This window comes from Cucurbita pepo, chromosome 5, assembly GCF_057944985.1.
Source record: "Cucurbita pepo subsp. pepo isolate OVF chromosome 5, ASM5794498v1, whole genome shotgun sequence".
In the NCBI taxonomy this organism is placed as follows: Eukaryota; Viridiplantae; Streptophyta; class Magnoliopsida; order Cucurbitales; family Cucurbitaceae; genus Cucurbita; species Cucurbita pepo.
The window spans coordinates 14858740-14873372 of record NC_141802.1 but is presented as its reverse complement, the minus strand read 5'-3'; the positions used below and the strand labels follow the sequence as shown (position 1 = coordinate 14873372).

At 35.4% G+C, this 14633-nt stretch overlaps 1 protein-coding gene across 1 annotated transcript; it reads right to left on the bottom strand.

Annotated features, from left to right (window-relative positions):
* Positions 1-908: 908 nt before the first annotated feature.
* On the bottom strand, positions 909-14409 carry FTSH12 (FTSH protease 12). Its single transcript, XM_023677683.2, has 19 exons — positions 13706-14409; positions 12767-12951; positions 10377-10603; positions 9827-10098; positions 9330-9407; positions 9005-9247; positions 8770-8910; positions 8477-8644; positions 7532-7644; positions 6134-6350; positions 5392-5463; positions 4298-4417; positions 3996-4112; positions 3730-3906; positions 3409-3528; positions 3220-3294; positions 2592-2699; positions 2150-2230; positions 909-1417 (listed from the first exon to the last, which is right to left on the bottom strand). The coding sequence occupies exons 1-19, from the start codon at positions 14117-14119 to the stop codon at positions 1340-1342; spliced, it is 3006 nt and encodes a 1001-aa protein (XP_023533451.2). The 5' UTR covers positions 14120-14409; the 3' UTR covers positions 909-1339.
* Positions 14410-14633: the final 224 nt, after the last annotated feature.

Sequence of the window (14633 nt, the reverse complement as noted above, 5' to 3'; positions counted from 1 at the left end):
ATATATAAAAGAATCTCTAAAACCAATTAATTTCAGTTAAATTAAATTTTACCCGAGATTAAATTTGAAACAATGCACCAATTAATCCTTAAATAAATTTGTCAAAATTAACAAATTTCAAAAAAAAAAAAAAAAAAAAAAAAAAAAAAACTCTCATGTCATTTTTCTTTCAAATTTTGTATCGTAAATATATTTTATAATTCATTCACACATGAAACTGATCAAATAGTTAAAATTGTCACAAGTTTAGGTTAAAATTATAATAAGTATCTAAATTTGGGATAAATATTATGAATTTTGGAGGTAAACTATGGTTTTTTTTTTCCTTCTTAAAGCTTTTAAAGCTAATTTTATGTTCGGTTCATCAATTTTTTTGTATATTTTTTTTAATTTAGTTCTTTTAACAATTTTTTAATTTAACCTCATCATATTACTCATCGATCATAAATCAACATAACTATCAATTATAAAATATCAATTATCATCTAAAATCGAGTAGAATTCACTATTTTATATATATATATAAATATAAAAGAAAAGAATTAGGAGGTAAAAATAAAGTTATTTTTGTTAATGTCATGTAAATTTTTTACTCGCCTCCATGAAAAATGTTGTAACATTAAAATCTAAATTGAAACTTTTAAATCATTCCAAACTAAATTTAAAATATATATATAATAAAAAAAAAATAAACATTTTAAATTAAAGCATTTATTTAGCCAATATTTTAACATCCATTTGTGAAGTCTAATGAAATTTTGAACTAAAATAATATTGATGTTTGAATATTTTAAGGACCAAAACTGAAATTAAGAATGAAATTATGCCAAAATTATAAATAAAAGAAATCCAAATGTTCAATTTAGCCCATTATTCATTTACAAATTAGACCAACTTGAGACCAAAGCAGCAGTGAAGTAAGAACAGATTAAGTTGTCCATAAATTTATACAACTTCAGATATGAATTCTTGAAAGAGTTTTAAACTCAACCAAGCCTATCAATTGAACAATTCCATAAATGGCACCCATCAAGATGGCAGAGATTATATTTCGTGAAACATGTTGATTGCACTAACGGCAGGCATCTTATACATTAGAACAGTTAAATATATAAAGAATACAACACAAAGTAGCTAAGCCATTGATGCTTCAGCCAACAATACTCAAGGAGCTTCACACCTGATTCGGTCTTATTGAGCTGAGGGTGGGGGCAAAGGCGAGGGCGAGGGCGAGGGCGATGTGCCAACCAGTTATTTTAGAATGAGTAAACCGGGGGCCTCTGCGTAGCTCCTCCTTGGCTCTTGATTGCATCCAGCATCGTCAAACCAGTGAGCCCGTTCAACATCTGTGCAGCGGTGCGGGGTATATGTCTAGAGGTTGGTATCGCAGTTTATCCTTATGAGGCAGTGCCCCCTCCTACACAAATATCCAACTCAAAATTTACTTAACCCTTATGGTTAGCATCACTTCTTAATTTTGTTGGGAAAAGTGATACCCAAATGAAAGTGGGTATAAAGGGAAAGCAGAGGACTTGGGAAAAAGACCTCAACAGAAATGAATATCAGTATGTTTTTGTTTTTTCTATTGTTTCTTATTCTTTTGCTTTGATGGTGCCCTAAATTTCATACCAGAGAGATAATTAGAGGGTGAATTGATTGAGACCGGTGATAAATTGTAATAGTTGAGCTCACTGCTAGTAAATATTGTCATCTTTGGGCTTTCTTTCCGGGGCTTCTCCTCTCGATTTTAAAACGCGTCTGCTAGGGAGAAACACCCTTATAAAAAATGTTTCTCTCCAACCGGCGTGGGATCTCACAGTCCACCCCCTTTGGGGCCCAGCGTCCTCACTGGCACTCGTTCCTCTCTACAATCGATGTGGGATCTCACAATCCACCCCCTTTTGGTACCGAGCGTCCTCTTTGGCACACCACCTAGTGTCTGAGCTCTGATACTATTTGTAACAGCCCAAACCCACCGCTAACAGATATTGTCCTCTTTGGGCTTTCTCTCAAAGTTTTAAAACGTGTTTGCTAGGAAGAGATTTTCACACTCTTATAAAGAATGCTTCATTCTCCACCCCAACTGATGTGGGATCTCATATGAATGAACGAAAAGTAGTCTCTCTGCAATAGAAACAGGAAGACTTACCGCATCCAAGTCTATTTGGAATGGCTTGATGAAGTCCTCGAACATGGCTGGTGACAGACCCTTCATTTTCTCTTCAACTTCCTACACGAAGGAGCGAACAAAGGGATGATAAGGTATATCCAACTTGTGATACCATGAAAACTCAATCAGATAAAAATGGTTTCAGTTCAAAAAGTGAAGAACAGATGAAAATAAAAGCTCCCAGTTTGGTACTAACACTAAACAATAATGATTAAACTGAACTTTTTGTATTTAGCTCCACAGTTTAATTGAAACTAGTAGCCATTTCATCTAATCATCTTTAGTAATCAGGGGTCCATTAATCTGGATTTATACATATCGGTACACGTGTGTGCCTGCAAGAGGGTGTGCGTTTCTTTCGTGGGAGGTTAGGGGAACTAATAGCACTACAGATCGAAGCAAGCAAAGTAGATATTAATACCAATCCAGTTATTCTAGACTTTTCCAGCAGTTCCTCAGTAAGCATTTCAAGTATGTGCCTGTTTTCCCTCAGACCATTCATCGCCAATTCCTCTGTCTCTTCAATATACTGCAGAAAAAGTACTCATAGTCTCAGAAAATATAGATCTTTCAAATATCAAATGATGAACTCTGAAGAACGATCACGGGTTTTCTTTTTCTATCTATATTTAACGAGTCGAGGGTTAATTTTATACCAAGGAACTTGTAACATACTTCTACTTCAGACAGACTGTTAAGTATACTGTGATTTAGACAGAGTATTGGCTACATCGACCGTATATTGCATAGTACACGGGTTTGTTTCTGATTTGGTGGTCATGGTGGAAATCCATGGTTATGTATGCACCCAACCCATACTTTTCTCTGTATAATCTCCCTCTTAACAATACTAACAACCATATAAATTCCTAAAACGTTATGGATATAAGCCTTCCAATCACTTTTTGCTATAAATATTTGCATGTTAGCAAGATATTCAAATATATTGTATCTTCATCTACTATTTTAATGCTAGCTACAAGTTAAATTGATGCAATGATGTGAATCATGTCATGCATATAGACTCGATTTGAAGCGACTAGAAATACCCTTGCCAGCTCCCGGGAAAACAGCTCAGACAATTCGGGCGACATGTTGGCCGGAATCACTTGTGGATCGTCCCACTGACACAAGAACGGGGCAAAGATAAGCCAGTTAATTGAGGAGGATACATAATCAAAAGTGAATAGTATTGAGGTTATTTTGTCATCATTTTAATCACTAGAGAAAAATATTACCCTGTATCTTATCAATTCTCCATCTGGATTATCGGGTCGATCCGCCATCCCAATATTCTTGGTTAAAGCAGCCAGCCCAAGTCTTGAATTCTGAGGGCTGATTACCATCTCCCGAGCAATCTGAAAACACAAGTAATTGAAGAAGATTAGTTTTAGATAAAAAAAAAATTATACATTATTTCCTTGCCTGCCATTTGAATGAAGATAACTTTAAGGTAAGTACTTCACACCAAAGCAAAAAAGCCCAGCTTCCTACCTTTTATGACAAGTAGTTTAAAACAACTCGAGTGTAAGAAAATAATTGTAAGTTTAAGGGCCGACCTTCGTTATTTTCTCTAGGTCATCCTTTCCTCCGTCGGTTATGTCATTACCAAATATAAGACGTTCAGCACAGCGCCCTCCATGAGCTACCACCATTTGCATTTTCATGTAACCAAAGGTGGTGTAACCTTGGTCGACCATATCTTCTCGAGGGAAGAAAACAGTAATTGCTGTTTCCTAATATTAAAAGAAAACGGGGTTAATAGATAATCTTTCCAACTAAACTAAGTGGCAGCGAAATTCAATTTCTACGCTAGAAATTATACCTTGCCCCCTGGTAAAAGCTGAGAAAAGGCGTGCCAATCAAAACGAGGGAACAAGTGAGCTAATAGTATATGACCAGCTTCATGTACAGCCAGCAGTCTCCTTTTCTCAATAGACACCTATTGCGCAGTGACCGAAAAGTAATATTATCAATACTAATGATGATAAGACTATGAACAGTTATCACCATCAGACCCCCCCCCCCCCCCCCCCCCCGCCCGCCCACACACACACACACATAGGGGGCACGAGCGCGCACACACACGTAAAAGAGAGAGAGAGCGAGAGAGATAGGGATTTATACTCTTTCTTCACTTCTCTGTTGCTCTTCTTCAGTGAGAAGTACACCCATACCCTCAAGCAACTGTTTATCTAGAACATCAACAATGTCTTGCTGGTTGATTTTGGAGTGTCCCTTCCTCACCTAGTATTATCGAGACGAAATTAAACATCAGAAGTGAAAAGTATACATAGTATATACCAAGAAGTGAGAAATGTTAATACACAAATAATAATAAAATAAAATACTTTGTGACAACTTTCAAAACAACTGCAAGATACTTGTGTGAGTGTTCGTACACTTAAAGAGGAAAGGAAAAGAAAACTTAAATCGAGGAACCTAAAAACACAAGGTGTTGCAACGACCAAAATGATTCCAAGTATTCATATCATCTCTGAGAGGCCAATTTGGCAACCATCGAGACGTTTACAATAGTCAAACAGATTTCATACATCGGGGAATAGAAGATGAGTAAAAACAAAATCCGACACTTCATAGAGACTAAGCTCAAAATAATGGGTAATATACATAAAAAATCCAGCCATGGACATACGTACACAGAAGTGTATCTCCATTCACAATGACCCAGGGCAACGAAAAAAATTATTAAATTAAAATCAATGCGTCATGGAAAATAAATTTTCTGACACTACAGATAACACGCACCTTTCTTTCTTTCTTTCTTTCTTTTTTTTTTTTTTTTTTTTTTTTTTTTTTTTTGACAAAACTTTCTTTTTTACATTGATTAGAAGGGATTTTTGTATTTAGTCGTTTGTGGGAGCCCGACCGAGGATGTTTTATCTCTCTCTCTAAATATAAGATCTTTTTTTTTTTTTTTTTTTTTTTTTTTTTTTTAAATAAGAACGTAGAAAAAAAATGCTTGTCAAAAGAATTATGACGTACGTGGTTCATCTATTCTAAAAATTCTTAATCTCATCCTTCGTAATTTATGTTTTCCCTCAAACTTTTGTTCTTGATGTGTGGTGTATTAATCGGATAAAGAAAGAACCGTTCCAGGTATTAGGTGTTATCCAATTACAGAAATATGCTTCAAAACCAGAGAAGCTTTCTTTCTGCTCAAAAAGGATGTTATTCGAGAGACAAAATTAAAAGCGTACCGACATTATTGCTGCCTCATTGACAAGATTCTGTATATCTGCTCCAGAAAAACCAACTGTACGGAAGACAAGCTGTTGAGTAAAAGACAGTGGAGATGATAAGTGAAAATCCAAAGTAATTAGAACCTTGAAGAGAAAAATAACATGAAGTATCGAGACACAAAAAAAGCAACTAAAGAAATCAACTGAACAATACTACTCGGATTGAAGATCATTGTTATTCTTCCTTCTAAAATCATGAACGTCTGAATAGTAAAAGTATACGACACCCTCTTTAAAGTAGTATAAAAGTTTACAGCCCCTGAAAAACAGATGCTTTTCCAAGTCTAGTAACAATGCTAACAAAATATGTTCTAAAAAAAGATGTATCGAAATCATATCTTAATGTTCTTATTTCCTCTTCAATAATTGTTTTATTTCTTCTCCATCACCTTTCCAAAATAGTGCAAAAATTCAAAGTTTGATGAATTCTAATCTTATTCAGCTTATAGAAACAGGTTAAATATTTAAAGAAACTTCGAGTGAGGCGATGTTGAATTTTCCAGGAGATGTAATAAGAACATGGAACGGACTAAACTAAAAATGATAATTCAAATGGAAGAAATGAGAATCTTTACAGAACTACATGTAAATTTTACCTACAAAAATTGACTACAAATTTTCTCATTTAGTGCATTGGAAACATAGATAGACAAGTCAAGAGGATGCAAAGCAGTCTGTAAAAAGAAGACACAAAGTTTACCTTCCCAAAATCAACGTCCTCTGCAAGTGGCTTTCCAGCACTGTGCACACCAAATATTTTCACTCTCTGTTTTGCATCTGGTAACCCTATGTACAAACGACGATCAATGCGTCCAGGTCGAACAAATTCAAGGTCTAACTCATCTGGCCTATTAGTAGCACAGATGAATATCACAGCTTGTCTAAGTGAGAACCGATCAACACCAGTTTTTTCCTTCCTAATTATAACCAGACAATAGTAAAACTAATCAATGAAAGAAGGAAATGTTAAAAATGCTTTCAAACCCTAAGTTTGTGATATGAACCACAGCATGCAATATAAACTTCAAGGAAAATGTGAAGAAAATGTTATTCAACTCGTCACATGATATTACAATTCATGTCACATTAAAGAAGAATCAAGCTTCATTTATTCTTGGATGGTTACAAATTTTTGTGGATGATAATCTAGAGTTATAGTGTTTTTTTAATGTATTTTAAGGTTTTTATTTACTTTAAGGTTACATTTACCTAGTGGCTAATTATGGTCATAAAGTAGGAAGGTTACAACTCTTGAAATGCCACATGGAAGGTCAAGAGATTGAAAGCAAAGGGCTAAGTTTTTTTGCAATTCTATGTACTTTAGATTGCATGTTTAGAATAATTCAAGTTTGACCTGATCAATTTTGATCAATTTTGTTTGTGGAGTGATTTGAATCTCAAACAAGTGTTCTTGCCTTGAGATATTCGATCAACAAGGTACTCCGGAACTTACTTTCCTTTGAGTGATTTCTTATTATTTTGAGGTTCTTGGATATTTAGATCTAAAATTCTTATTATTCAATAAGGTTGTTAAATCAAAATTTCAAGAGTTGGAATCATGAAATCAAATTGATTTGGGAGTTTTTGCATTTGTGAACTAAGGATTTGCATCTCTGGCGCTGCAAGGGTTCTTAGATTCAACTAGCTAGGATTTCCATATTAGTTCGTATGACTGAATTCCCATTCCCATCTGATATCAATTGGACTAAACTATACGGAACTTAATACTCAGAGCATAAAAGGAAAACAACCTAGAGGCCACGGTACACCATAGAAAACTTCTTATAATGTTTTGACCCTTTGAGCTCTCCTCAAGTTGGCACACAACAAAAAAACAAATACAAGAACACCTTCCATTGTAGGTTGAACTAGACCCAAACCTTAGCAAGGTAGTGAAATCACCTAACTTACTAGTTGTGTTATGCTAGTGTTATGGTCACTCGTTTATGCTACCATAGTCATAGCCATTTTGGTCATCTGATATGCTCATCGTTTTATTATGCAATCCTAAGTTGGCAAAACTGAAAGATAAGTCAAACGGCCTCAGAAGTACTCTGAAAAATATATCCATATTCTAGCATTTAATTGAAACACTAACTCGCCATCAAGTTGCGAAATCAAAGCCTCAAAGGTTCCCCTTCTTCTTGGATCATTCCTTGCATGCCTTCCAGCAATAGCGTCAATTTCATCCACAAAAACAAACGATGGAGCCTGCGCATAGGACAGCAAAGAGTAACAATTTTCTTCCATAATAAGCCACAGTTATGATTACAATACAGAAAATCACAAAGAAATGTCAAATAGCCGTTTATAGATAACAATTTTAACTTTTCATACTCAAGAACCTTCAGACATTTCTTTGTTAACAGGGTTGTTGCAAGCACACTCAAACTAATTTTCAAAGCATCAGCATTTACAATCAACTCAATTTTTTCCTAGTCAATGAACAAAACATTATTTGACGCTTGTCAAGAGGTTGAAGAAAAAACATAGTGCAGGAAGTGTTAAAAACAGGAAAATAAGCCCTAATTTAAGGAATGCACTTAGAAACTGCAGAATAAAAAACCAAAATGGATATAAGATAATCTTGCATATTGGATGTTGGCCCAAGATACTTCAGGGTTTTCTTTTTTTAATGAGAATTCAAGCCTAAAATGAAAGGAAATATTAGGGCATAAAAAAGAACCATCCCCATAAAAACAATCCCATTAGCTACAAGAAAGGTCTCTAGAAGAAAGAACTCTAATCTAAAAGGATCAAATCTAACTGAAATTACAAAATGCTCTAGTAATTCACTTCAAAAGGAAGGGACATTTTATTTTAAACATGAATACATATTATTCGACTCATGAAAGGACTTGCATGTTAGAGGGAGAAAAAGAGAGAAATTTGAAGTAAATTGGTTCAGAGGGAGAGAGATAGTAAATTAGTTTGAAAGGAATAGGCCCATTGAGAATTTTTCAAAAGGAACCAATATTTTCTCAACCATGAATCGTGAAATAATAATATAATAAACACAAACGTTTTCAAGTAACATGCTTACATTTCTTCTTGCAATAGAAAACATCTCATTGATCCTTGCTACACCACTTTTTTCACTATCTGTGAACTCTGCCCCTGATGCAAACACAAACGGCAACCCACTTTTCCTGGCAAGTGTCCTTGCAAAAAGTGTCTTCCCCGTACCAGGCGGCCCAGAAAGGAGAACACCCTGTTTTTTTTCCAAAAACTAAGAAGTCAATATCATCTCTTCAGATTCAGAGAACAGGGCAACAGAACAACCCATGCTTCACCTGTATGGAAAAAGGAAAAGAAGAAGGAAATGGAAAGGTTTACCCGCACAAACTGCACCCCTTTTTCATAGTACTGCATAGGATTTTGCATATAAATCATCAACTCATCAAGAAGATCCCAAACATCACCACCCAAAATTACTTCCTTGAGAATTGATGTTGTTTCACCAACATTCTCCGCTGGCTGGCCAAGTAAAAATTACCTTGGTTGAAACATTAGACAAGGAAAACAAAGAATACATGAAGTGCAAACAAAAAGAAAACAACCTAAACTTTACCAGGATAAAGTTTTCTGCATGCGCCAAGTCAAAAATTTGGTTGTATTTTTTATAAAGAAAACGCTTAGAAGTAATACTTAGAAGCAAAACAGACTCTCTAATAACCAATAGGATCAGTATTCCAGGCAGCAATGCAATTAGAACTTTGAGAAAATAGTGGATTTGACGCTTCTGAAGGAGATCAACTTCAGCTCCAGAACTGGTGATAGCCTCAAACAAGTGAGGATCAAGGGGAATATCAACCTATCCAAAGTAAGAACAATAAACAAAATTAAAACTTGGGGAAACAGCACATGGCACTATAGCGGTCAAGCAATAAACTTACAGTATATTCTAACGGAAAACCTTCTTTCATTGTCACGTACAATCTTTTCAAGTCCTCCGTGAAGACAACAGCAGCAACCTGTTCCAAGACAATCCACGGCATCAGAGTAAACCAGCTAAATATAAGATTAAGTAGAATAACCTTGTGTAGAGCCCAAAAAAGAATTTTTGTTTGAGAGAACAATAGAATAAACTCGTTTGTGCTATTACTAACATTAAGACTTCATTCTGTTGCAAATGCAACTGATATATTGGTTACTGATGCTCAATCTTGTTCTGCTTCCATATAAATTGTTGTGAAAGAGAAATGCAGTATGTTAATATATCAGCAACTTTTTAATCAGAATTTATATTCTTTCTATGCTTACATAAAAAATAAAAAATAAAAGCACACGAAGTAAAAGCAACTGAACACTAAGAACCCAGAAAAAAATGCATTTAAAAGTTGTCAGACACCAATAAGTCAGATCGCCAAGATAGGAAAACATATAATTGTACCTCAGAGCAATCAAGTTTGTCAAGAAAGTATGTGTAAGGAAGTTTAGGTCGATAACGCCACCATCTCTTAGATATCCAAAGTGCCCTTGTTCCTTGCGAATCTGTTTTTTTTTCTACCACATCCTTACGAAGACTCTTTTCAACCTCTTTCATGTCAAATTCAAGAACATATTTAGCACGGAGAGAATCCATAGCCTCAGCTAACTTCTCTTTCCTAATGATTTCCTTCCACATCTGTAGCCTTTCGCGCCAAGTTCCAGTATCTTCTTGTCCTGCACTAGTTCAATTAAGTATAGAAGTTTTGGGCTTCTAAGAATAAAAAAATTGAGTGTATCATGAGACAGATAGATTTTTAAATAAAATATAGCTTAATTTTGTATAGCTTTTTAGCTGGGATAGGGTCTAGATTTACAGTGTTCTACTAGAGTGCTTGACAACCAACCTGTACAAAAGATTCAGTATTACGGCTGCTCATCCTCTAGAAGAACACAAATCAATTCAAATCAAACAAGTTTTCGAACCAAAACAAGTGATATCGATAAACCATTACCTGATATCCCCAACTGTTCCTTTATCTTCTCCTTTTCATCACCCTTAAATGTTTCATCACTGTCAATAACGTTCTTAACATTATCTTGTATAAGCTCCGAATCATCATCCCATGCATCTTCTCCAACGTAAGAAGAATCTTGAACAAGGGTCCCATCAGTTCCTTCAATAAATTTCTTTATTTTCAGACCTTTGGGCGTAGTTCTCCTCCATAAACCTTTCTTAAACCTGCACATTTCAGTAAAAAGGCCAATTGTTACTTGCAAGGTAATGGATTTAGCTGAGAACAAACAAAATGAATCACTATCAATTCCAGCACTTCTAATCAAAGATGGTCGTCTTCAATCTGTAAATTTCTGAAAGATTCCCAATAAATTTAAAAGAGGAAATATTTCACTGACATTACAGAAGTATTGTGTCAATTTACTCTTCCTATGCTACAGAACAAAGAATGTGAAAATGTCTCAAGCTAGGTTGACTACTATTAGATTTCAAAATCCCCCTTTGGCATTGTGTTACCCCACCTTTACAGACTTTCTCATTGTAAAGAGGTCGTGATTAAAGAGGTTTGAAACACCAACAGCAGCTTTTGGAACCCTTAGACTTGGGAGGAATTTGAAAGATGAAGAGGCTTTGGAGTGGGCCAATCTTAGCCTTGACCTTGCGCTGATTGTTCTCTCACAAACAGAAGACATATGAAGATGACTTCTTAATCCAAGTGGCCACTTCTCTACCAAGTCTCTATTATCCGGGTGACTCCATAAACTTTTTGGGGACATTTTTGGCTATACCCAAATAAGATCAAATTTTTTCTATGGGAAATGTCTCATAGAGCCATCAGCACCAAAGATGTCCTCCAAAGGTGTATGCCTTTCTTGGCCATTTCCCCAGGGTGGAGTTCTTTGTGTAAGGTGGATGATACTAGACCACATATTCATACATTGTCTGTGATACGAAATAAGGTGTCTTAATCATGCCACAAAGATTTCATGGGGAATGACAAGATCCATATATGTTGTTTAGATTTAAGGAGGCTTTATTGTATTTTTTAAGTTTTAGAGAATTGTCTTTAAGATTATAAGTTACAATTAGCAAGTGACCATTATGGTATTGATGGTCATGAAAGTTACAACCTTTCAATTAACCATAGGGTACCGAAAGGTTTATTTTCAAGATTATAAATAGTCATTCATGTTGTTGCTTTAAGTATGAAAATTTTGGATATTATAATGAAAGTTAGCATATTATGCTTCTTAAGCCATGACCTTGTTCATTTGCATTTCTTGTGTTTAGATTTGCATGCTAAAGTCATTCAAGTAGTCTTGATCAAGCTATCTTGTGAAGTGATTCGAATCACGAGTTTAGAAATGAGTTTTCTTTACTCTTAATCTTGATCATCAAAAGATAATCCATTCCAAAACTTTCCTTTGGGTTGATTCCTTATCATTTTTTGGGGTTCTTGGATAATTTAGATCTAAAAGTCTTGTTCTTCAACAAGGTTGTTAGATCAAATCCCAAGTGTTTCATAACAGTCCGTTTGCTTGGAAGTTTTGGACCAGTATTTTTAGTTCATTCAGTTGGTATTTGGCTATTCCTAGAGATGTGAAGGACCTTCTCAACACTGTTTTGTTGGGTCACCCTTTAAGAATGCTAAGGTTTTGTTGTGGATGCACATCACCCGAGCCTTCTTTGGGTTTCTTGGAAGTAAAGAAGCCAAAGAGTTTCTTGGAAAAAGATCACCCCTAGTGTTCTTCCATCTTGTTATTTATTATTATGTTATACCTTGATGTAAAATCTAATCATTGCTTTCTACAATTATGCTTCCCTAATCAATTGGGAATGCTTTTTGTCATCATCATGGATTATCCACCCTTTCTGTAAATTTCATACATTTATGAACTATAAAAATAAAAATAATAATACACTAGATTTCAAATATATATATATATATATATATATATATATATATATATTGAAGCTTGAAATCAAGCTCCTTGCTGAAGGAGAGGATGAAAAAAGGCAAAGAGATCATTACTCGATACTGATATTGATCTATATATCGAGACAATATCTTTAACTTAACTTCTTTTTTCACCCTTTAACTAACATGATCTAATGTATTTTGTATTTACATGTACGTTGATGAATCCTAGGCTTCATTATAAATGAATCATGCAGCACCAATTACAGTTCTAATATTCTGTCTTCATCACATAACCGTGAAGCTCATACACTTCTGCATGCATATGGGTGCAACTTTGGCTTTGTTATATAACAAATAGGCAGCAGAGAGTCAACAATATTCAGAATTTGATGTGCCACATGAAAGTATAGGTATGTTTGTTACTTGATATAAGGTTTGGCAGTTGGAAAATATAAACTGAAACTCACTTTCTAATATTAGAAGGAGATGGCTCAGGAATCAATGCCTCCATATAAGCCTCCGTTAGCTGTTTTCTTTCGCGGTCTACAAAAGGTGCTCGAACTACCATATGAATTCTTTGACAATAACTAATTATAACAAAAGCAAAGAGAAACAAGGCACCAACTCGTTTTGGCTCCCAGTTCTTCAGATCCTGAAATCATAGAAGAAGAAGACAACAGCATTGTCTAGCTTATTCAAAAAGAATGGCAGATGCATAGAAATTGAGGAAATCTATAGCGAATAATTTTAAATTTCAATCGCCTGAGCATTTTCCATAATCAAAATGTGAAGTTCTCTTTCAATTGCTGTAACTTCATTACCTACTCGATAGCAAAATGTTCGTAGATAACATCGTTTTAGCAGATAAAATTGCTTTAAACAATTAAAAAAAAATGGAACTTAATAGTTCACCGTACAAATGGAAAAGAAAGAACAGCTGCTTTCTTCACAAACGATAAGGAAGTTTCAAACAATTACTAAACTGACTCAGAACTTGCTGAATCTTCTTGAAAATAGTTAGTCAATTACGATATTGAGGAATTGTCCATACTTAAAATCATAATTATTGATACGGATTTTTTCCACATCATTCACATAGAGAGGGAATCTTTTGTTACAATAGAAATAGAAGTGATGTGGATTATTCAAGAATCGAAGTCGAGTTGCTTTATAAAAAGAAGATATCAATGAACTTCTATGAAATGGTTTCACGAGATTATCGCAATTGTCGTGATCATGGGATATCATTCAGAAATAGGAATCTGTGTTATCAAAGAATTTCCTATGATTATTTCTCGCAATCATCCACCCTGACGTCCTTACGAATTACGAACCAGACCCACGAGATAATATTTCACGAAGAGTTTCTTTAAAACAAAGAAGATTAGATTAAATTTAAAGATTACCTTCCAACGCTCCCAACTGTTCCAGTTTACAAACTCCGGCCATTTTTCAGTCTTAAACCTCTCCAGTTCAGCTCCTATATTATCTAGCCGTTCATTAGCCTTCCCAAAAATCTCAGCCAACTTCACATCAGTATTTTTCAAATCAAACCCAGTTTCCTTTCTCAAAGACTCGCCAAAATTCAACCAGAACCTCTCGGAGCCGCGACGAACTGACCTACTGAAACTTCCCCAAGGAGACCCGTCACCTCCATTACCATCAGCGGATCCTAGAACTCGAAATTTCGTCCTCCGGCGGGAGTTCTTAGCCCGGCGCCAGGCTGGTATAGTGAAAAGAATGCCATTTCGAGACCCTTGGACGAACGAAGTCGACGGAGAGACAAGCTTGTTCGGTCTGAAACGGGTTGAAACATCCATATTCGAAGAAATTGAGTTCGGATATTGGAAGATAAGCTGAAAATTGAAAAGGAATTGGTTTTTAAAGGTTCCTCAGGGTTTAAGCGAGGGGTTTATACGATGAACTAAAATGCACAGTGATGAAGCTAAAGCTCCATCTCTTCACTGTTCAATCCCGAAAATCGATAAAGAGGAGAAGCTACAGAACTGTCATGGTTCTCTTGCCGTTTGCGCCGTCGTTTCCAAGTGATTTCTTGCCGGCAGGATAGCTTTGCGCTGCGTAATCCGATTGTAATTCCAGTAAATCGACCGGACCCGCCGATATGCGTCTGGATTATCTGGGTTGGATTTGGATTTGGATGCAGTGCCTTAATGGGCCGGTTAAATTGGGCCGACTAAATTGGGCCAACCTCCTGACGGTTTCTTAGAACCAGGCCCAAGTTGGGCCCGAATGACGATCCGCGAAGAGTGTATATATATTTCTTTTAATATTATTAATTAAACAAAAACAATGTTTTTCTTGTTTATTAAAAAT